This window comes from Lepidochelys olivacea (assembly GCF_965140295.1).
Source record: "Lepidochelys olivacea isolate rLepOli2 genome assembly, chromosome: 3".
In the NCBI taxonomy this organism is placed as follows: domain Eukaryota; kingdom Metazoa; phylum Chordata; order Testudines; family Cheloniidae; genus Lepidochelys; species Lepidochelys olivacea.
Genome location: NC_140413.1, coordinates 155,963,682 through 155,987,083, shown reverse-complemented (window position 1 = coordinate 155,987,083; position 23,402 = coordinate 155,963,682). Strand labels below are relative to the sequence as shown.

The 23,402-nt window shown below is 43.2% G+C and overlaps 1 protein-coding gene across 1 annotated transcript in view; it reads left to right on the top strand.

The window, feature by feature from the left end:
- ALK (ALK receptor tyrosine kinase) overlaps window positions 1-23,402 on the top strand; it is a 108,947-nt gene that overhangs the window by 73,312 nt on the left and 12,233 nt on the right. The window contains exons 12-18 of the mRNA XM_084624863.1: window positions 2,101-2,287; window positions 7,356-7,446; window positions 9,276-9,340; window positions 10,338-10,467; window positions 18,265-18,362; window positions 21,003-21,095; window positions 23,103-23,204. Of these exons, the coding sequence (XP_084480989.1) occupies window positions 2,101-2,287; window positions 7,356-7,446; window positions 9,276-9,340; window positions 10,338-10,467; window positions 18,265-18,362; window positions 21,003-21,095; window positions 23,103-23,204 (766 nt within the window). The remainder of the gene's footprint in view (window positions 1-2,100; window positions 2,288-7,355; window positions 7,447-9,275; window positions 9,341-10,337; window positions 10,468-18,264; window positions 18,363-21,002; window positions 21,096-23,102; window positions 23,205-23,402) is intronic.

Below are 23,402 nucleotides of genomic sequence, written 5' to 3'. Positions count from 1 at the left end.
GAGTTTCTCATAAAGCGAAATGTGCATAGAGCAGCAAAAGTTGCAGCATATTGTGCTTCTCACCTGAGCCATTTCTAGCAGAGCCAAGAACATTGGCATGAGGACTCAGGCTTTAAGCTGTGTTGGGTTTTTTTTTAATGAAAACTTATCTGTTTTCTTTTTTGATAAATGTTTTTAAGCAAAACAACCAATTTAGGGACATTTTTCCTTGTGAAGGGAAAGTTGAAAAAGTGTGTGTCGGGGGGGGATTTAGTTTGAGCAATAGTTTTACACTTTATATTTCACCAGGCAGCAAATGGATATCCAGGTATAATTAAAATACCATCTTTGTCTTCCTTTTCTTTACTAGCTAGTGGCAAGGTCCTTCCAGTGACTGACTGCAGCATTGTAATACTTCTCATGATTGCATCCTTAAAGAGAGACTGTTGTGTGGTTTGGGGGTGTAAAAATGTCAGACCACAATATCCAATTTTCACTAATTTTAAAGGGAGCTGTGAGTGCTCAGCACTTTCAAAAAAAATCAGTCCTCTTTTAGTTTAGGGTATCGACAATATGTATTTAGGTACTTACATTTAGTTACCCAAGTTTGAAAACCTTGGCCTAGATTCCAATTTTACAAATTATGGTTTAGTAAGACATGGATGTTCATGGCCTTTGTTAGAATTTTGATTACATCTTTTTTTAAATTTTTATTTAAACAATCCCATGCCTATATTCCTACTCTAAACTTACCAGGATTATTGTGCTAATGCGTGAGAACCAGTTATTCAAACTAGCCAGTCTTTCCATTGTCCACACTGAGGGAAATGCTTTTTAAAAATACACACACAGAGAAGGTCAGATGGTGACTAGTAAATTAGATTTGTGTAGTTATTTCAGTTTAAGAATTTCAGATGTTGCTATTAATACATACACATGGTTTCAGATGTACAATTTCTGTTCTGACAGTATCCCCTTAAGGATCTAATTACTTTTCAATGAATAGAAGAATAACCAAATTCTTTCTGGCCATTCCTATCATTCTCATGAGCAGAATGAGAGCACAAGCAATCAAAGCAAGAGCAATGATAAGGTGAAAGGAGAACTAGGAGGGCTTGATAATAAGTCATTAAACCCATCCCCCTTTGTTAGTGGATGTTTTCCCCTTAAACTCTTCCTCTCAGTGACTTATCTATCAGAGCCGACATAGGACCCAGTACAGCCACAGTCTTTGGGCCCAGTCTCGCTCCCATTGAAGTCAGTGGCAAAATTACTATTGGGCCTGTCCATGCTTGGGCCCTACTTTGTAAACTTACATGTGCAACTCGAATTACTTTCACAGCAAGACTAGCTTTGGTCTGTGATTTCCTAAGAAATGCTGTATTTCACAGGCATGGAAAGCTAACGTAACAGCTAAGTGAGTTGATTCTGAGACTATAAGAACTGATTTCAGCTTTCCCCCAAATTTGAACCATGCCTGAGGTTTAGAAACATTTGATCAAGTGGATGGATGTCTTTAAAAATTTTACACTTACACGCTAGATTCTCTTCATGCTTATGGGAATCAAGAGGGAGTTTCATAAACTGAAGTCATTTTATTTACATAACTTCATTGTGAGGGGAGAGATTTTACTTCTAAAGAGATTTCAGTGTGAACATTGTGATACGACGCAACTAAGCATGGACTTTTATTCAACTTCCTCATAAGCTAGGCTCTTAACCAAAACCCTGCATCCAAATGCCCTTGAACTTTGGGAAAGTTGGATCTGGATACTTTGAAGCCCAGACAATCTCTAACAAAACAGATTTGTTACTTCAGAGTTCACTGTTTGTGGATTTCACCCTATTCTTCAAATCAAGAAATACTGGAAGACTCATAAGTGAGCTTGTTCTTAGCCTAATTTCTAAACTGAACAAGTTGGATAAATTCAGCCTGAGCTTTGGAGAAGCACCTAGACTTCTGCATGTACGCGAAGTACAGATGGTTGACAATGCCCCCATTTATTTTGATTTATTGGAGTCTAAACACTAGACCAGTTCCTCAGCACATATGTTCTGTATTGGTTGCCTTCATGTTCACAGGGCAGTCTGCCTCTCTGATTCACTGTGCTCTATTTCTAGTGTATCGCCGGAAACATCAAGAGCTGCAAGCTATGCAGTTGGAATTACAGAGCCCTGAGTACAAACTGAGCAGGCTGCGCACCTCCACTATTATGACGGACTACAATCCTAACTACTGCTTTGCAGGAAAGACCACCTCCATCAGTGATCTCAAAGAGGTGTCTCGGAAAAATATCTCCCTCATAAGGTAAGCTCATCTGTTTGCCTTCCCCATACTTCACCCCATACACTCATATACACTCTGTCTCTTACACACACACACACACACACAATATCTCTCTCTCACATTCTCATTCTTTCTATACATTCACACACCTGTCCCTACTCTTGGACACACAAAAGAGCTATGGCGGGTAGGGTATTCCATGACCATTGTGGGGACTGGTCTCCTTAGCCTTTCATAGGCTCATTGTTCATCTTCTGTCTTTTAGAAGGAACTGAAGAGCTATAACCATGAAGCCCAGTAATTCAGACCCCAGACATCTTTCTTCCAGGCTCTCAAACACTTTGTGGCATACCCCTGGTGTTTAGACCAAATATTAACTGATGTAATATAGGGAGCATGAGGTTTGGAGGAGGTTCCTTAGAAGCCTGTGACTGTATTCCTGGCAGTGAGTGATGAGAATCTAGATGCTACCCGACAGTGGCATTTGGACTATAAAAGCCAGAGATGGGGAAGTCTATCCATGGGCCTGAGCCACATTAAGATCTGGAACAGAACTTTTAAAAAGATTAGGGGGACTTGGGTTGGGGATCATCTCTAGGAAAGACCTGCAGAATCATCGAGTCCAACCCCGCTGCTATTGCAGGATAGTCCTCCCCCATAGAGGATATGATGTGACTCTGATATTACATGATCCTAGACACAAAGCCAAAAGACAGGATTAAGAAGCAGGAGGGTGTGGGAGATTCAGGAGCTTGTATTTCCAAAATCCTCCCTGAGATACAACAGATGAAGCCCACAACATCCACTACCACCCTCACTGTGTTGTCAGGTACTGCAGGGCTCTTCTGTCATATCTAATATCTCACTGTTCACAAGTTAGGACTTCCCAGTGCACTGTGTGCTGCCAAATGCTTTTGTCACACAGGCTGTGATGGGATCACTGAGTTTGTATCAAGCCACAGAGGGTAAAGGAAGCAGCTGGGAATTGATGGGGGAGGAGGGATAGGTTTATGAGCCATAGAGCTCGGTTTTATATCCCCATTTTACAAAGGGTGAGTAAGTGTTGCAGAGAACAATGTTTCAGGCTGACACTTATTGGGAATAATTGATATTTTCAGTCAAGCCACAGGCAATTTGACTCTGCAGTGTGGGTGAGCTGCCAGGGCTGACACCTGACAGTCAGAGAATGTAATGTTCTTTATCCTGGCAAAGAGTAAAGCCACTCTAAGTTGAACTGTATCTACAGAACAGGTACAGCATGGACAACAATAGCATAAGCTTCCCACCCTCGCCCACAAGGCATGTACCGTCACCTTATCTAGTAGGGACCATGATCTGGGGAGTTCACTCTCTATGATCTGCTGAGACCATCCACAGAGGTGTCATTTAGAACTGGAATGAGGCCACCTGCTTAATGGAATGCAGACCACCCAGCAGCCATTCGAACTGGCCATCAGTCTGGGCCTGGTTCAAGCCAGTGCCATATAAGTGAATGACTCGGCATCCCACTGCAAGACAGCACCCCTAGAAAGCCCCCTCCATGTCAGCTTTGAGGAACAGGAGTATCGGGGGAGGGCTTGCACTGCCTCTGCCAAAGCTGAACCCCTCCGTGGTTGAAGAGGGGATTCCAGCGCTGTCAGTCCAGCAGCTTCCATCTCCGCTACATTCATCGTGGTGTTGTTATGCTGTGTAGCTGAGCCCATAATGCCCACGTGATGTGGCGGCTGTTGCACTTAGTGCTTTAACTTTCATTAACTGAAAACCAGAATAAGCGGTGACACAAAACTTCTATAATGAGCACAATGGAGAAAATGTGCATGAGTGGAGTGTAATATTTATTTATTTGCTTTTTTCTCTATCTTGTTTCATAATTAAACTTCAAACCTTCTTCATAATTTGTTAACATCTATAGTAATCGTTTTTAGCACTTACATAGCGCGCTGTACTACACAGCTTCTCGTTTGATGCTTTCTTTAAGTGAGATATATAATTGTATGAGGAGTTGTTAGCAGATTTAGAGTATGACTATCAAATGAACAGTGTATCCGTGATAGGCCCATCTTTTCTAGCTCACTTTTGAGATACACAGCAAGTAAACTGAAATTAAAACCTGTTCTTGTACTAGCGTAAGAGGACAATGCTATGTACTACTGTGCCAACACTTTAACTCCAGTAGATTGGCTTCATTGGGCATAGTTCGTAGTTTCCAAGGCCAGAAGGGGACTATTGTGGTCATCTAGTCTGACCGCCTGTATAGCATAAGCCATAGAACTGCCCCCAAAGTAATTCCTAGAGCAGAGCTTTCAGAAAAACATCCAATCTTGATTTTAAAATTGTCAGTGATGGAGATGACCCTTGGTAACTTGTTCCAGTGGTTAATTAACCTCACTGTCAAAAATGTATGCCTTATTTCCAGATTGAATTTGTCTAGCTTCAACTTCCACCCACTGTATCATGTCATACCTTTCTCTGCTAGATTGAGGAGCCCAGTATTAAATATTTGTTCCCCAGGTAGGTACTTATAGACTGTAATCAAGTCAACCTTTAACTTTCTCTTTGTTTGAGAGAGCTCTCTGAGTCTATCACTAGAAAACCTGTCTTAAACCCTTTAATTAGTCTCGTGGCTCTTCTCTGAATCCTCTCAAATTTATCAACATCCTTCTTGAACTGTGGCCACCAGAACCAGACACACTATTCCAGCAGTGGTTGCACCAGTGCCAAATACAGAGGTAAAACACACCTCTTGAGATTTCCCTATTTATGCATCCCAGAATTGTATTAGCTCTTTTGGCCACAGTGTGACACTGGCAGTTTGTGTTCAGCTGATTACCCACCATGACCCCCTAAATCTTTTTCAGAGTCACTGCTTCTCAGGATAGAGTTCCCCAGCTTACATTCTTTGTTCATAGATGTGCACATTTACATACTGTATAGCCATGTTAAAATGCATATTGTTTGCTTGCGCCCAGTTTCCCAACTGAGCTGGATTGCTCTGAATCAGTGACCTGTCCTCTTCATCATCTACCACTCCCCCAATTTTTGTGTCATCTGCAAACTTTATCAGTGATGATTTTATTTTTTTTCCCCCAGGTTCTTGATAAAAATGTTAAATAGTATAGGGCCAAAAAACATAAATAGTATAGGGCCCTGTGGTACCCCACTGGAAACAAACCCTTTCAATTATGATGTCCCTTTTACAGTTATATTTTGAGACCTCTCAGTTAGCCAGTGTTTAATCCCTTTAATGTATGCCATGTTAATTTTACATCATTCTAATTTTTAATCAAAATGTTGTGTGGTACCAGGTCAAAAACTTCACAGAAGTCTAAGTATATTACATCAGAATTATTACCTTTATCAACCAACTTGTAATCTGATAAAAAAAAAGAAAGAGGAGTACTTGTGGCACCTTTGAGACTAACAAATTTATTTGAGCATAACAAATTTAAAAAAAAAAGATATCAAGTGAGTTGGACAGGATCTATTTTCCATAAACCAATGTTGATTTGCATTAATTACATTACCTCCCTTTAATTTTTTAATTCTTTATTAATCAAGTCCCGCATCAGCCACTCCATTATCTTGCCCAGGATCGATGTCAGGCTGACAGACCTATCCTTTTTAACCTTTTTAAAAATTGGTGCAACATTAGCTTTCTTCCAGTCTTCTGGAACTTCCCCAGTGTTCCAAGACTTCTTGAAAATCAATGTTAATGGTCCAGGAAGCTCTTCAGCCATCTCTTTTAAAACTCTTGGATGCAAGTTATCCAGAGCTGCTGACTTTAAAATGTCCAACTTTAGTAGCTTCTGTTCAATGATCTTCTCAGACACTAGTAGAATAGAAAGAGTGTTATCATCACTATATGATGAGACTATATCATCTGTTTTTTCTCCAAATACAGAACAGAAATATTTATTAAACACTTCTGCCTTTTCTGAATTATTATTGGTAATTGTACCATTTCCATCTAGTAATGGACCAATATCATTGTCAGGATTCTTTTTATTCCTAATATTTTTTTAAATCCTTATTGTCCTTAACTCTGCAGGCCACAGATTTCACCTTGTGTCCCTTGGCTTCCCTTGTCAATTTTCTACAATTTCTAACTTCAGATGTATATTCATTACTACCAACTTCCTCCTTCTTCCATTTGTAATTATATATATTATATTTATTTTTTTATAGCTGCCTTCACTTCCTTTCTAAACCAGGTCAAAATTTTTACCAGTACAGCTTTCTTCCTCAATTGTGTGATTTTGGCTATTTTGGCATCTAGTGTAAGGTGTTCTTTATTATAATTCATGTTTTTCAAATTAAATTCTTCCTCCCAGCTAATTTGATTTAGTATTCTTTTCACCTTTATAAAACTGATCCTATTAAAGAGCACATGCGCCCGTGCGCACACACACACATAGATAGTGTTTGTAGGTGTGTGTGTTTATATATATTATATTATATTACTAGTCTGGACTTTATTCTGCTTGTACATGATAAATGTGATCAAATCATGATCACTTGTACCTAAGCTACCATTAATTTTAATTTTGTGATCAGTTCTTCTTCATCTGTTAAGACAAAGTCTAATAAAGAATTCCTCCAGCATATGTCACTCACATTGAAATCTCTCGTGATCATGTAGAATTTTTTCCTACACAATGTAGAATGGTATATAAGAAGCCCTGGTGTGATTTGGTGCTCAGTAGCAGACACTTACTAATACCCCATCTTGTGCTTTATCTTTTAGGACATTGATCCATAAGCATTCAAAATTATTTTCCTCTGAGTTATAAGTGACTTGGAAATGGGTTATTATACATTAAGGATCCACAAGCTGTTACTTCTGAGGGCCACCTCCCCTAGCAGTTTTTACAGTGTAGGTCAAAGATAGACAAAATCGAGACTGGAAATCAAGCCATGTTCCCACAAATGGCTGTGCAGGGTGCTACCAATAGCCTGGCCAAGAATGAAGTTTCAGTTCTTCATATTTTACTGTTATAGAAGCTATACCCATGTTCCGTTTCCTGTGATCAGAACATTACAGTGTGCATGCTCTGCATTAAAACCTCCTTATCTTTTCTGGTTTATCCAGGGGTTTGGGCCATGGAGCCTTTGGCGAAGTATATGAAGGTCAGGTGGTGGGGATCCCGAGTGACCCCAGTCCCTTACAGGTGGCTGTGAAGGTAAGCGACAATATGTGAGTAATCACAATAATAACACTTTGTGCACCTTTCATCCAGGGGCCCCAAAGCATTATAAAAACATTGATAAATTAAGCCTTACAACACCTCTAGAAGATAGGTGTGTATTGTCCCTGTTTTGCAGATGGGGACACTAAGGCACAGAACAGGTGAGATGATTTCTGTTGGGTCACTTGGGCAGAGTAATAATACCTAGCTTTTACATAGCGTTTTTCATCCATACATCTCAAAGCCCTTTACAAAGGACAGTAGGTATCACTGTGCCTGTTGTACATGATCTACTGACTCCCTTGTCCAATGCCCTATCTTTGCTTTGGGCCATGTTGCATCGTTCACAATCCCCTGCCCCGACCACTAGCCATGCTCATCATGTCCATCAACAAGATTGTTTATTTTAGAATCTCAGAGAAATTAATCCAGCTGATTCAACCTTATCCAAATGAGAAATTGCATTACAGAGAACTTTATTTCCAAGCTGTCAGCTTGCATCTATTACCATCTGACCATGTTCTGTGTGATGTCTGACATTGCTGTAAATGAAGCTAACACATAGCTGGTAATGATGAGCTCCAGCAGCGGGGTTACTAGAGCCCAGTGCACTTTGCTGGGGTGGCTTGTAACTTTGGCCTCACTGTCAGAGAACGAAAAGCGAGGTTATATACTAGCCAGCTCCTCAACAACCTTACCACGCCCCATCAATGATCTTGGAAGGTGCCACACTCCAAGCCATCAAGCAGTTTACTTATCTCGCTAGCATGACTACAGATAAAAATCAAAGTCTATAATGCTGTTGTCCTCAAAACTTTGCGCTACGATTGAAAAACATGGACCTGTTATCAATGGCACATAAAAATCTTGACAGTTTCCATTTATGACACCAGTGAGGATTGCTGGGCATCAAATGGCAGGACTGGGTTTCTAATATAGAATTCCTGGCAAAAGCTGGTTCGGCTGGTATTGAGCTCATTTGATCTGCACACACTTGAGATGGACTGTCCATGTAATTCATATGCCTGAGACCCATTTATTATAACAAGTTGCATATCCCCAGTTAAGCTCCAGGAATTGTAAGCATGGAGGGCAGATGAAACGCTTCAAAGTCACCCTCAAACCAAATCTGCCCCAAAACAAACATTTCTGACTCAACCTTTGAGCAACTGGCAATTGATCATATTGCATGGTGCCACAGCCATAAGGGTGGGTGTTCACAATTTTGAGAAGAATCACTTTGCGTAGCTGGAAGCATAGTACCAAGCACGGAAACAGCAAGCAGCACAACTAGGCAAATGGCTCTGTGGCCAGTGTGGTAAATGTTGTTCTTCCCAAATTGGTCTGTGGAGTCACCCGAAGACCCGTTAGTACAAACTATGATTGTTGACGTCATCCTTGAAATCAAGGTGACTAGCATCAAATGCAGATTTCCAGTACAGCAGTAGCTGATTGTAGTGGTCGGGAAAGAATCTGTTTAGGCATTATATCACACTCAACACAATAGAGTCCCCAATATATACAACATTGTGCAATTAACTGTTTGCATTATGCGGTGTTTCTTCTTCATCTGAAGTATCTGGCTATAGGCCACTGCCAGGAGGAGGATACTGGGCTTGATGGACCAATGTTCTGATCTGATGGCCAATCCCCCATGCCTGCCAACAGGGCTTCACAACCCAGTCTGAAAATGGCATGTTAGTTAGCTTGGTGTGAGAGTTTGTTGTGAGGAGAAGGGGATCGCTGCAGACTGTGTATGTTTCTGGGATTCTACAATCATGAGACTAAAACCTCTCTCTCCCTTCTTATCCGGTCTTTTCCAGACATTGCCAGAGATGTGTTCAGAGCAAGATGAGCTGGATTTCCTCATGGAAGCTCTTATTATCAGGTGTGTTAATAAAAGGTAACCAAGGGCTTATGTGGGCTATGCATGGCAAAGCACAGGTCCTATAAGATGAAAAGTGTTCTGTGATGTATAATGATGTTAAAACATTCATACTGCACTTTTCACCCAAAGCTATCAAAGTGCTTGACAATGGCAGGTGGGCACTATTCTCTCTTTTTTAAAAATCAGATTGTGAAACTGAGGCTCAGAAAGGTTGACGCTAATGTTCTTAAAACGGTCCATTGAATTTAGATGCTTTAAGGTCTGGGTGCCCAACCTGGAACACCAAGGCCCTAGTTTTCAAGCATAATTACCTCCCCCATTCACCTGGAGCTCAGCACACGAGAAGATCCAGCCCTGTTTGTCTTAGGTTGGGCCACACAGAGACCACACAGAGTCAGTGGCAGAGTCACAGATCCCAGACAGCCAATTTTCCATTCCACTAAGAGCTGGGGACACAAAGCGGCATTGAAAACGGTGGTATTAGGACCCTGGGTAATACCCCCTACATAACTGACTCCCATGTCTGTGTATTGCTGCTGGAACAACCCTACTCCCAGTCCAGGCATAGGGAAGTCAGAGGGGAGGTAGAAGACGTGGGTGAGGAGGGCGCATGCCCACAGCACAGTGAATTGTGGCTGTTCTCTGCTTCCCAGGGCCCATAGGCTGTGCCAGACCCAGAATATAGGGAGTGCAAAGGGGACTGAAAGGGGGCATCCTTCCCATGCTCCGTTCCCACTCCAAGAACAGAGGCAGGCTAACAGAGAACTGGGGCCAGTGTCTTCAAACCAGTAGCGTTGCTAATTAGGTCTACCAACGGTGATACCTTAGACTTGGCAGCATCACAGACCATACCTGCATTTGACTGGCTCAGCACCCCTTCAGCTACATTGTTTCCTCTGGATAACCAGCTTCTCTGTGGGAGGGCAAGTTGACTCTCCACATCAAGGTGCCTTTTGGTTCAAAGCTGCCCTTCCGTTGAGTCTCGCTTTCTCCGCAGCAAGTTCAACCACCAGAACATTGTGCGCTGCGTGGGGGTCAGCTTGCAGGCACTGCCACGCTTCATCCTCCTGGAGCTTATGGCTGGAGGGGACCTGAAATCCTTCCTGAGGGAAACGCGGCCTCGACCGGTAAGGTGGGATGGGGGAAATTATCTTTCTCCACTAGTTTTGCAACCTGTGCCTTGCTCTCCCTGCCATTTCTTCCTTGTTTAACTGCACTGGTGTTCTTCCTGGCTCCTCTCCTAAGAGCTCTCCAAGCATTACAAGTAGCTAAACTAAAGCACGCTCACACCACTGATCTATTAATAATTGGGAATGGCCACCAGTAATTTTTCCCTAATAACATGCTGTGTCCACATAATTAGAACCTGTTTATTTTCTGAGAGACTGGATGCTTTAGAGCAGCAGTTCCCAAACTGTATTCCAGGGACATGTGTGATCCACAGAGAACTTGCTGGTGGCCTGCAGAGAGCTGGCTGGTCACATCGTGCTGAATCCTTCTCCTAGTTTCCATTCATTTCTACAGGTCTCCAGGCTCTCTGAGTACTAGGAGGCAGAGCCAGTCTAGCTAGCCTTTGATAAAGCCCATTGCTCTATGAAAGGAGGAGAAAGAGAAGCCACCCTGAGTCAGGAACCTGAGCCACCAGTGGGTCTGAAGCTGCCAGACAACTCCAGGAGAGGAACATGTAAGGAAGAGGGGGACACAAGGCAGCCAGATAATATACCCATGGGACCGGGGAGATGGGCCAATTGGTGAAGGAGCAGCATGTCCGTGGAGGAGGGGGAGGAAGAGGAACAGATCAGATGGGAAGGGGGAAGAAAAGCAGAGAGTAGGGTTTACTGTTTTTTTAAAATATGTAACATTTATCACACCAGAGTCCCTTAAATCACATAAATACTTCCCCAATGGCACTTTGCCATGTCCGCAATTGCCACAAGGCTACAATGTGACAGCAAATGGGAGGCGAGGTGTCCACCAGATAATCTCGCTAAAAAGTCTCCAACCCTCTTGTGTAGAGGGTTGGTTAAGGGAGCAGAGCCTTTCATCGCTGGATCACTAGTTCAAATACCACTTAGTAGGGACTAAAAGCTGTTGTTGTTGTTTTATTTATTTGAACTGCAGTAGCCCCTCGGAGCGCCAGTCATGGACCAGGACCCCACTGTTCTACGTGCTGTATAAACACAGAACAAAAAGATGGTCCTGCCCCAATAAGCTGACAAATTTAAGCAGAGTTCAGTGGCTGAGGTGGAAAGAGTCAGTAGTTTCACTTGTGAGCTTTCCTCCGTGTTTACCCCCTTTAAAAATGTGGTGGCTTTTTCATTGCCTATGGCAACTGTTTCTAAAATCCCAGCACCCATAAAATCTGGAGGTCTTTATCAGACCACTGGTAACATTAGTAAAAAAAAAAAAAAAAAGAACTAAAGACAGTTTGGATGAAAGAGTATGAATAGGTCCCAAAGCCCTCAGCCCCTTTCTGGAAAAGGAGGGGATTAAGCGGTGTGCTGAAAAGGGGGAGGAGAAATTTAGGCCTGCGCTCACTCCAAAAAGAAGACATTGGTGAGCTGGAGCTGATTTGTTTGCACTGGTGTAAATCAGGAGTAGCTCCATTTAAGTCAGTGGAGTTACACAAGCATAAAACTGATGTAAGCTAGAGGAGACTCATTCCTTGAATTGGTGGGTTCAAGAAGCTGCTATGTTATTTAAAATGTCCTGTGTTCTTAGAGCCTTTCCCGGTGAAACCAGAACCACCAGGAAATGCTGTATAATGATAACTAGAAAGTGCCTGCCAAAGTTTACTGATGCTAAGCAAAATAGATTCGAGTCCAGCCAAACCACTGGATCAGCAAAGGTCTAGATGTTGGGGAAGCTTAGCACCAAACTTGTCAGATTGTCTGTCTCTTTCTTTGAGCCCAGAGCAAAACTCTGGATCTTGTAGGACCCTTGCAGTAGAGAAGAGAGAGGAGTTGGCTGTAATGCATACAAAGGGGATTCCTTATGGAGACTGCTGGACTCAAACAGACTCTGTGGTGACTAAAAACAGCCTGTGCTGTTTAATCTCACTAGAAGGGGTCTCTCTAAACCATGGCCTGGATTAAGCGCTCATGAAAGTCTCTGCTGACCACACTATGGGGCCAAACACCCAGAACTGTGCGGGTTTGAAATACACATCTCAACAGACAATTTCTAGGATAGAATCGAGTTTGGTTCTTTGCAACACCTTGTGTTGTGGTCCTGTCAGACATCACAATGAAGCGGCGTCTGGCTGGAGGTGTGCCCACACTGGAGCACTCGACTCAAAGAAGAGCCGGGCGCAGGGGTAATTCAGAACCAAGGCCAGGTATCTTAGACTTTACAACCTGGGCTCTGCTCTTGATATGGTGCCACAGGAAGCAGCATAGTGGAGCAGCAGGTTGTGGTTTCCCGCTGAGTCGGTACAGATCCACAGCCCTAACGCCAGAGCAAGCCAGGCTGCTGGAGGTGCTGACTGTCAGAGGAAACTGAGGAATGGTGTGTGGCCGGGCCCACCATCGCTCCACAATGTAGTGCTTGTTTCAGCTCATTAAATGAGAGAGAGAAGCCAAGACTGCAATGCCCTGGGCCCAAGTGGAGAAGCACCCAGGATATTCATTGTGAACTGCAGACATTTTGACCTATTTCTTACAGGAAAATAAACCAGACACTTTTGAGGATAAAAGGTCCTTTATCTTCATAGAATGAAATCACTGACATTGCTTGAGCTGAGGGTTTTCTCTTTTTTTTTTTTTTGCCCTTCTACTGTTTGTAAGTACCACCCCATGCATCAGTGCTTTCATCTCCCCATGTCAGCAGCTGTTCTGCTCAGTCTCTCTGACAGCTAGTGGCAAACACAGAGTTAAGAGTGATGTACACACAAATGAGGAAATGTGGAAAGCTTCTGTGTGCCTGTGCTCTATGTAACAAGTATTCTTTCCTAGTTACTTCTCCCTTTACCCCTCTCCTTCCTTCCCAATCTCTTCCTTGACCTTCCTTCTGCCCTTCCTGGGCTCCATTAGGTGGTTCAGGAATAACATCATCAGATATTATGTAGGGGACTATTGTTTTGAGAGGGTAGCCCAGCTGGCAACTTCAGGAGCTCCCATGTCCCCCTGAACTAGAGACCCTCCACTAATACTGCATCTCACCCCCCACCAAACTCTGAGAAAGAGGAGGCTCAAACACTGACTTGAACTTGGTGGCTTGGGCCGAACCAGAACTCCAGTTCTCAACATCCCTAAACTTTGGGCAAGTTCCAAACGTTGGATCCAAACATTCCAGCTCTACTTTGAACCCATCCTCACCCTTGGGGCCATGTATCACTGTCACCATCCTGTTTGAGGACTGCCAGGCAAGAGTCCCAGTGCAGCTCATTCTTTAGCTGTCAGAGTGGTTTTCGGGTGACCGGAGACACCCGCTGGGTCTGAGAATGCTGCCTCCGTTGTTCACCCTGTACTTGCTGGCTCGGGAAGTACAAAGCCAGGGATTGCACTCATTGGGGTGATATCAGAGATGGGCAGTGTGCTGTGCTCAAATGGCTAACAGTTATCATGCTAAAGTTGGGAATATTGGGCTGGAAATATGGATGCTCACTTATTTGGCTGGTAGGCTCCCTCCCATATGCTGGAGTTTGACCAATCCTGTGCACAACTGCTCTGGCCTGCAGCTATGCAGCTTGTATCTACTCAATCCTGCTCCTCGTGACCCCAAACTGAAGTTCAAAGTAGACAATCTGAGGGTATGTCCTCACTTAAAGGCTGCAGCGGCATGGCTGCAGCACTTCAATGTAGACACTCACTACAGCGACTGCAGAGGTTCTCCCGTTGCTGTAGTTAATCCACCTCCCCAAAAGGCAAGAGCTAGGTCAACAGAGGAATCCTTCCGTAAACCTAGCACTATCTACACCAGGAGTTAGGTCGTCTTAACTATCTCTCTCAGGGTGTGATTTTTTCAGTGTAGACCAGCCCTCAGAGGGCAGGCTGTAGCAAAGTGACTTTCCCTTTGATCACGCAGATTTCTAGTCTCACCAACCATGTCGTACCCAGCCAGACAATGATGTTTTTTTAAAAAAACACTGACGGAGAAAAGGGAGTTTAGCTTCCTAGGTAAAATTAAGTACAAAGAGAAATCAGCTTTGGCAGGTACAGTGGTAATGCTTTACTGCCTACTGCATAACTACCCCTTTTGTCTCTCCCTTCTTGCTTTTCCTCCTCACTCTTTCTCTCCATTCTTCACCTTTTTTCCTACTTTCCCTGTCCTTCCCTTATTGTTATCATTTACAATTTGCCTGTCACTATCGCATCAAGGTACCACATACAATAAAAGAAACATTCAACTGGGCTGAACAAAATAAGCATTCCATTGGACTCTAAACAAGAAATGTAACATTTATACACATAGGCCAAATCCTCAGCTGGTGAAAAATAGCCTATAATAAATAAGAATAAATCCATTGACTTCTGTGGAGCATTACCAATTTATACTAGCTGAGGGTTATCAAGATCAGAGGTGAGCCCAAGCCAGAAAGTTCAGATCCAAATTCTCCCAAATTTCAGGGATTCATGGACCCAAGGATGTCCGTGATGTCCCAGGGATGTTCTGTCCCACCTCTAATGAAGATCAGTGTCTATTTAGGGGCTGTACTTCCCTGCTTCTCAGCAGTAAAATAAGCTCAATAGATTTGGGTGGTACTTAGCTGCTCAAATGCCAGGAAAATACTGAGAACATTGCCAGGTTTCAGAGTAGTAGCCATGTTAGTCTGTATCTGCAAAAAGAAAAGGAGTACTTGTGACACCTTAGAGACTAACAAATTTATTTGAGCATAAGCTTTCGTGAGCTACAGCTCACTTCATCGGATGCATGCAGTGGAAAATACAGTGGGGTCTACCAATGTGATATATGCCATCATGTGCCAGCAATGCCCCTCTGCCATGTACATTGGCCAAACTGGACAGTCTTTACGTAAAAGAATAAATGGACACAAATCAGACGTCAAGAATTATTACATTCAAAAACTAGTCAGAGAACACTTCAGTGTCTCTGGTCACTTTGATTACAGACCTAAAAGTGCAAAAAGAAAAGGAGTACTTGTGGCACCTTAGCGACTAACCAATTTATTTGAGCATGAGCTTTCGTGAGCTACAGCTTAAATTGGTTGGTCTCTAAGGTGCCACAAGTACTCCTTTTCTTTTTGCGAATACAGACTAACACGGCTGTTACTCTGAGACCTAAAAGCGGCAATTCTTCAACAAAAAAACTTCAAAAACAGACTCCAACGAGAGACTGCTGAATTGGAATTAATTTGCAAACTGGATACAATTAACTTAGGCTGGAATAAAGACTGGGAGTTGATGGGTCATTACACAGAGTAAAACTATTTCCCCATGTTTATTTCCCCCCCACACACACACACACAAACACACACACTGTTCCTCAGACGTTCCTGTCAACAGCTGGAAATGGCCCACCTTGATTATCACTACAAAAGGTTCCCCGCCACCCACCCCACTCTCCTGCGGGTAATAGCTCACCTTACTTGATCACTCTCCTTACAGTGTGTATGGTAACACCCATTGTTTCATGTTCTCTGTGTATATAAAATCTCCCCACTGTATTTTCCACTGAATGCATCCAATGAACTGAGCTGTAGCTCCCGAAAGCTCATGCTCAAATAAATTTGTTAGTCTCTAAGGTGCCACAAGTCCTTCTTTTCTTTTTTTGAGAACATTGCAAAATTCTCCTTTCTGTGGAGTTCAAAGCCCTATCTGTTTGGTCCTTTTCTCACGTGGCAAAGCAATCAGAGGATGGCTTTAGAAGATAAGCAGTAATTTCCTTTCCTTTGTATCCTGAAGCTTGTTGTTCAGAGTAGTGATTATACTGAACAATAGTCAGAGTTTGTTTTGCCGTCACCTTCACCTTTAGAGAGGTTGGACTTAAAGGGGAGGGGCGGGGGGACAGAAGATGTCGCTTTAGCGCTTCCAATGCACCCCTCGCTCTAAAGGCTGATCGTGAGCTACAGTTTCCAGCTTGGTTTCTTTCTCTCCTCTGGGGAGCAAAAGTGGTAAACAGCTGTAAAGCGGATTCTCTAGTGTGTCAAGATTGCTCACTGCACAAAACGGTCTGAAAACTCTGTCTTTCAGACAAATTACTCAGATAAATTGTCATTGGCTGATAAGTCACATCTGCTTTACAATTTCAATTTAGCCAAAAGTTGACCAAGGAAGGAAAAGCGTCACAATTAGAATCAGCTTGTGGCTTCATCCCTCGTCCTTCATCCTTCATCCCTTTGCCTTGTGTCTTAGCTCAATTCAGCCCAGGGGTCAGTTTCTGCACCCTGAAGAACTGGACTTTTTATTCACTGTGTAGCCATTGAGTTGGCTACTGGCTCCTGAACCGTGATCACAGGAGAAAGGCCATTAAATGGGTTGAAAGGTTTGAAGCAGCCCCTGCTCAAACCCCTAAGAAAAGACACCAGCACCCTTTTGTTGATCATTTTAGCCATATATTCAGTGCTGATGAATCACTCAGTAATCAGCAGTGTAAGACTAAAAGAGATCCTCCATCAAAAAGTAAGGCTTCAGGGAACAACACTATGCACAAATAAATAAAAGCCCAGCCCTTTTCTCCTATGTATTAGGGCACTTCAGTGATTACATGTGCATGTTAAACAAACCATGTGTATAGTAAAAACACAGGCAGGATAGATGAGTCTACACTGTCCCTTTTGCTTAACTGTGTGCGTGATGCTGTGCAGGTAAGCCTCTGCTCAGACAATATATAATGCCGGGTGCTTTACAGTTCTTTGGTGCTGCCTTCATTAGACTCAGGTACCTTGGGGCTGGGTTTACCCCAACCCTTTCAGCCAAGACTAAGACCTCTGTATTAACAGCCAGTGCTCGCTGTTTCTTGTTCAATTGTGCATTCTGCAAACTGCAGGGAGGCTAGGAGCTGGTTAGGCTAAAGTCCACTATGGCTCAGAGCTGGAGGGTGGCAGGAAGCAGCATACCAGGACCCTAGTGACCTTTCCTCATTAAGGGAGTGGGGCGTTTAGAGTCCTAGGTGCTGATGAACCAGTACTGCTGTGTGTATCAGTGAGTGGGGTATACAGCATTAAAAGATGCTGCTCTTTAATAGGTGCCATGAAGATGAACTGCTTGATTGGTGTGGAGAGTGGTGGCATGCCCGCCTATCAGTCATGTCACTTAAAGGCAATTCTTCCTCTCCAAAGTACATCATGTTGTTCTGCATGAATGTATGCTCCCTTTCCTATCACAGGACATCAGCTCCCTGCACTGATGAGCTCCTGGAGATTAAGTTAAATAACTAAAGGGGCAATTGATAAAAATCTACACATATGTGAAGGATGCAAGTACCAAGATGGGACTCAGAAACTCAGATAATATGTGGGGGCAGTAGAAGAGGATGGGCTGATTGTTTAGGGTGATTTAAGGGAGTATGAATAATGGGATGAAACTGAGCAAAGATAAATTCAGGTTAAATATCACCCAAATACTTATAATACTGAGACCATGGAATAGTCTCCCACGAGAGGAAGTATAAGCGCATTTAAAGCTAAACTGCATAAAGCAGTGGAGAATACACTGTAAGAAAAAATCCTACCGCAGCTGTGAGGGGAATTAGGTGACCTACTACAGTAAGGCATCAGATTTAGTGATTCTGATTCTTTTAGTGCAATTTGTGCGTATGATTAAGTGCCAGCACCATATATGAAACATTTATGCTAGTTGGAAAGCCATGTATGAAGTAATTTACATCCCCTTGTGTATTTGTGTTAGCATTTGATTCACGTCCCTCATTTGAGATCTCCCTAACTCAGTGGTGACTCATAGCTCTGAAGATGAACCATGCAGCATTTCTGCTTTAACTCCACTTTGTACCTTGTCTTTTGGTAGAGCCAACCCTCTTCCCTTTGCATGCTGGACTTGCTCCATGTGGCTCACGACATTGCATGTGGCTGTCAGTATTTGGAAGAAAACCACTTCATTCACAGGTGAGTAAGACCATTTGCTATTAAGGACTATTTACCATTGCCCTTTGTATGTGTGGGTGTGTATTGTATTGTAATATATTGGCTAGCATGTATGGGTAATTCTTGTAGTGAATATGTTTGTGTACCACTGCCCTCTAGTGGTTGGATGTTTTTAGACTATAAGAGCCAAAAGCCCAACAAATAGTAATAATTCACAGGGACTCTACTTTATCTCAAGTGAGGAAGGCCTGTATTCCTGGTGCCAAAGAACCTGAGCTCTATCCCCAGGGCCACAACATGCATGCAGTTTATTTGTCATCTGCACAAAAGCAACCTGGAATTTGTTACAGTAGGTTGCAGGCCTTCCCTCCAGCAAGCTTTGATTATTGCCCTTCTGTTCATTCTTGCATTCTGTGCTTCCTCACTGTTCTCATCCTGGCCCTGGACACACACACGTTAAAGTTCAGACCTGGAATGAAAAATGGCACCATATGACTGACTGCTCCCAGTGTGTAAGATGTTTGAGATGGGCCTGATTCTAGCCACAAAGTCAAGCAAGGCTAGAGAGCCACTCACCTGTCCCCTTTTCAGTAGGGGTTGTTCCCATCCAGGCCTCAGATATGTGGTTAAGACAGCAATACTCTCTCCACATTTTCCAAACATCAATAATTTAATGATGACCTGAAGGCCCAGAGCTTCTCTTTCCAGGAGTATTTCTTAAATCCCCTCTGTTATGGTTCCAGGGTCAGCTGTACCTTTGACCCTTTGCTCAGTTTCCCCCTGGGTACCTTTCCAAGAGACAGGCCCAGCAGCTGCACTTCTCTCAGGATGAAATTCCACCATTCACCCCACTATTACACTGGGTCCCCTATTCACCAACTGGGAATCGTCAGCAGCTCCAGCTGTGTTTTGCCCGCTGCTGTAGATTTCTCTTTGGCACTTGTGACCAGTATGAAAGTGTAGTGACAGAGAACAGCTTGTTCCAAACAAAGTATTATTTATTTAACCGAAGGAACACAACAAACAGTGAGGGAAAGGATGTTGTGATGGCCAAGACTAGAACAAGACTAGGGTTCAAAAAAGAACTAGATAAGTTCATGGAGGATAGATCATCAATATCTATTGGACAGGCAGGGATGGTGTCCCTAGCCTCTGTTTGCCAGAAGCTGAGAATGGACGACAGGAGATGGATCACTTGGTGAATACCTGTTCTGTTTATTCCCTCTGGGGCACCTGGCATTGACCGCTGTCGGAAGACAGGATACTGGGCTAGATGGACCTTTGGTCTGACCCAGTATGGTCGCTCTTATGTTCTAAAAGGGTTACAACAATAAAAGGCCTGTACGCATGTTATCATACCTATGCCTTAATCTTTCCTTGTCAGTTTAGATAGGTCCCACTTTTCCCAGGCTCCGCTGGCATTGGGCCTGGATGAGATAGACTGCAGCATCTGCCTCTGTGTCAGTCTGACCTTCAGTCTCCTCCTAGAGCTCACAGGCACTCTTTTATTCATTTAAAAGTCCCTTTGTTTGTCCTGGGACACCTGAACCTGGTCGGTCTGGTTTATGCATCTCGCCAGAGGGGTTGGAAGTCGAATTCCAGCACTGTACTGTCCATTAGGCACCAGTAGCTGAGTTAGAGTCATTGCCTGGTTCCTGTGTATGTGTTGAGAGGTACATTAAGAATTAACCCATAGTGTTCTATACAGCAAGCCCCACAACAATACTCAAACATATAGAGGTACACAAAATATTCATAAAAATAATGCAAATCTAGTCCACATTCTTCAGACCTTTTCAATATCTTCAGTAGTTCTAGTTTTAAGGAAATAATTTGAGAGTTTTGTAGCATCCAGCATGATTAAGAATAGCCAAATCTGTGGTCCTTCTGGCTGAAAAGTCCGAGGTGCTAACCATCAGTGCTTTCCCATTATCTCAGGTTTCAGAGTAACAGCCATGTTAGTCCCTTATCTCTCCCCACTGTCATGAACGGTCATTGGAAAAGTTCAGCAGCCACATGGAGCAGAGTTGCATGGCTTTGCAGGGGAGCCACAAACTTATTGCTGCAATTTTTTAGTTCACTTCTCTGAGGTGATTTTGCCAGGCTTGTGCTCTCGGTTTTCATTCTAGTAATTCAAGTGTCTGTCTAGTTTCTGAAATCCAAGTTTGAGCATTTTCCTTGTAGCACTGACTGTTCTGCCTGCCTCTGGCATAGAAGTGACTACGCATGACAAAGATGTACTAGATATAGGGGCAGTACTCATGATTGGGACGGTGTGTTGTTGGAAGAGGTGGATTGTCCAACTCAGATCTTTTACTGCCAACTTTCTAGAGTCTCAACAACACTTGCGAGGATGGGGTGTTAGCAGGCGGCTCCTGCCATACTGAGTAATGTGTGTGTGATGATAAAAGGCATTAAAGAATTATTACAAGTAGCAAATGGAATGTTTAAATGCAAAAGATTTTTTCTAAAACAGTGGGACATAGCTTGTTATCTGCAGATATTGACTTTACTGGGATTTGAAGGGTCTCAGCCCTTCAGAAAAGCAGGCCATGTTTTCTTGTCATTTCCTTGGGCTTTTGCAAAACTGTTGAAAGGTTAAATGATTTTTTTCTTTTCTCTCTCCCTCTCTTTCTGCTGCTTTCCTTCTCTCTTTCTCAGGGACATTGCTGCCAGGAACTGTCTCCTTACTTGTCAAGGGTCTGGGAGAGTAGCTAAAATTGGAGACTTTGGAATGGCCCGGGACATATACAGGTAATAGAACGCAGTCTATGGCGTCACTAAGCAGAAATTTACCAGAACGGGAGATTATGTGCCTAGTTAAGTGTCATCATGTGCTGCTCTGTTTAACCCCAGTAAAGGGATATTTCTGAAATCCTTCCCATATGACTCCCTGTCTGATACAATTTTTGCTTTCAAGCTGTGGATTGACAGGCTGCTCACTGCTTTCTCAGAGCCTTCTCCTGGGAGGAGTTTTCCATATGGCCAGAGAACATTTTCCCCTTCTCTTGGATTCCATCCCTAGTTGTTTTCCTTTCACTTTCTCAGCACTAACTGGCATAAGTCATTGGTGTGCCCTTTTGTTCTGTGGCTCCAAATCACTTTGAGTTTAATCTCCCTCCTCCTTGGTATTGACCCTGTTCCCTTCCGTTTTTTTTGTCATTAGTAAATCTACTCAACTGACTGCATATAAAGCAGGAAAGATCAGGAGACTGTAATTACCCAAACTGGAATTTAGCCAGGCCACTAGGGTTAATGATGCTGCGCTTGCAAGAAGTGCCAGGAAATCTTTAATGATCACAAGTGGTCAGGACATCAGTTTACAGCTCATCTGCAACTCAGAACCTTAGCACCCCCTAACACAGTGCTGGAGAATTGATTCACTCCTGACTCAGTGGAAAGAAAGCCACTTACTGAATCACCAACACAATTTCTTATAGTACCTTGGGGTTTTTCTGTTTAGAGGTCACCCATGCAAGTACTGAGCAGGGCTGACCCTATTTATCTTGAGTTCTGGGAATCTCACAGCCTGAGGTGATGGGACTGTAGCACTCCCTTAGAGATGTGAGTGCATTTGAGCTCTTAGGTTTTTGTTACCAAACAAGACCCTACTACCATGAAGCCCTGCAATACAAGAGGACTCTGATATGGCAAAACAGCCTCTGTCACACATGCACACTTGGCACAACTAACTGCTAGTACTCTTTACTCCTCTTCAAAGGAGCCTATGAAATTTACACACTTCTCCATGCACAGACATTCACTTTGTGTGCACACTGTAGTTTGCATGCACCAGCTCCCATTTGTGACTGCCAGTACAAGGGTTTGATCTTGATGGATTTAATTTTAAATGATATTGACACAAAGGGCCTGATGTCTAGCTAAGATTGTTAGGATTTTATGCTGGCAGCCATCACCGCAGTGTCTGGGTACCATCTACATAAAATTGATGGTAATAGCAAAATTCCTAGTGGATTTCATGTGCACTCTGGCTTTTCTCCCTTACCATGCTAAGAATGCTGCCTGGGGTATTCTCATAGACTCATAAACTTTAAGGCCAGAAGGGACCACCATGGTCTGACCTCCTGCACATTTCAGGCCACAGAACCTCACCCACCCACTCCTGTAATAGACCCTTAATCTCTGGCTGAGTTACTGAAGTCCTCAAATCATGGTTTAAAGACTTCCAGTGACAGAGACTCCACCATTTACACTAGTTTAAACCTGCAAGTGACCCAGGCCCCATGCTGCAGAGGAAGGTGAAAAACTCCAGGCCAATCTGACCTAGCAGAGTTGTTTTCTGGTGGTTGATTTGTTTGTTATAGGTTTTTATTATTTTTGAGGGGGGTGCTTAATTGGATGTGGGTATCAATGCTGTGAAATGTCATTCCTGCTACAGTGAAAAAGCTTTTCCAAAGAGGAAGGTTTTGCTCTGAGACACTTAGGCGTGTGAGTAATTCCAGTGGAACTATCCACAGGATTACTCACAAGTTGTGGGATCAGGCACAAAGTGAGGGACAGCACAGAACTGTCCCTACATTAAATGCCTGTTCCCACTGTTACTATGAATAGAAAAAGATCTTGTCAGTATAATCTCTGCCATGCTCCTTTGTCTATAAGAAAAGCCCCGATTTAAGCTCTTTACTAAACAAGCCAGTCCCCAGACTGGTAACTGTAATCCTTTAATTAGAAAAGTACTATAGTAATGCCACTTTCTTTCTGAATCCTGGGCCGACTGTTCACTTTGTTTTTCCTCTGCAGGGCCAGCTATTATCGAAAGGGAGGGTGTGCAATGCTGCCAGTCAAATGGATGCCACCCGAGGCCTTTATGGAAGGAATATTTACATCAAAAACTGATACATGGTGAGCTTCTTTTTCTCGTAATTTGTTTTTACAAATGACTCACTCTCTACTTCCCACTGTAAAAGGAACACTTTCCCGTCCTTCCCCCCCCCCCCAAAAAAAAAAATAAAAGAAGAAGAGATGGAGGTTTGAAACCCAGGGATCTAGTGGAGGGGATGAAGGAGCGAATAGCCGGATCCTTGCAACATGAAGACTTTC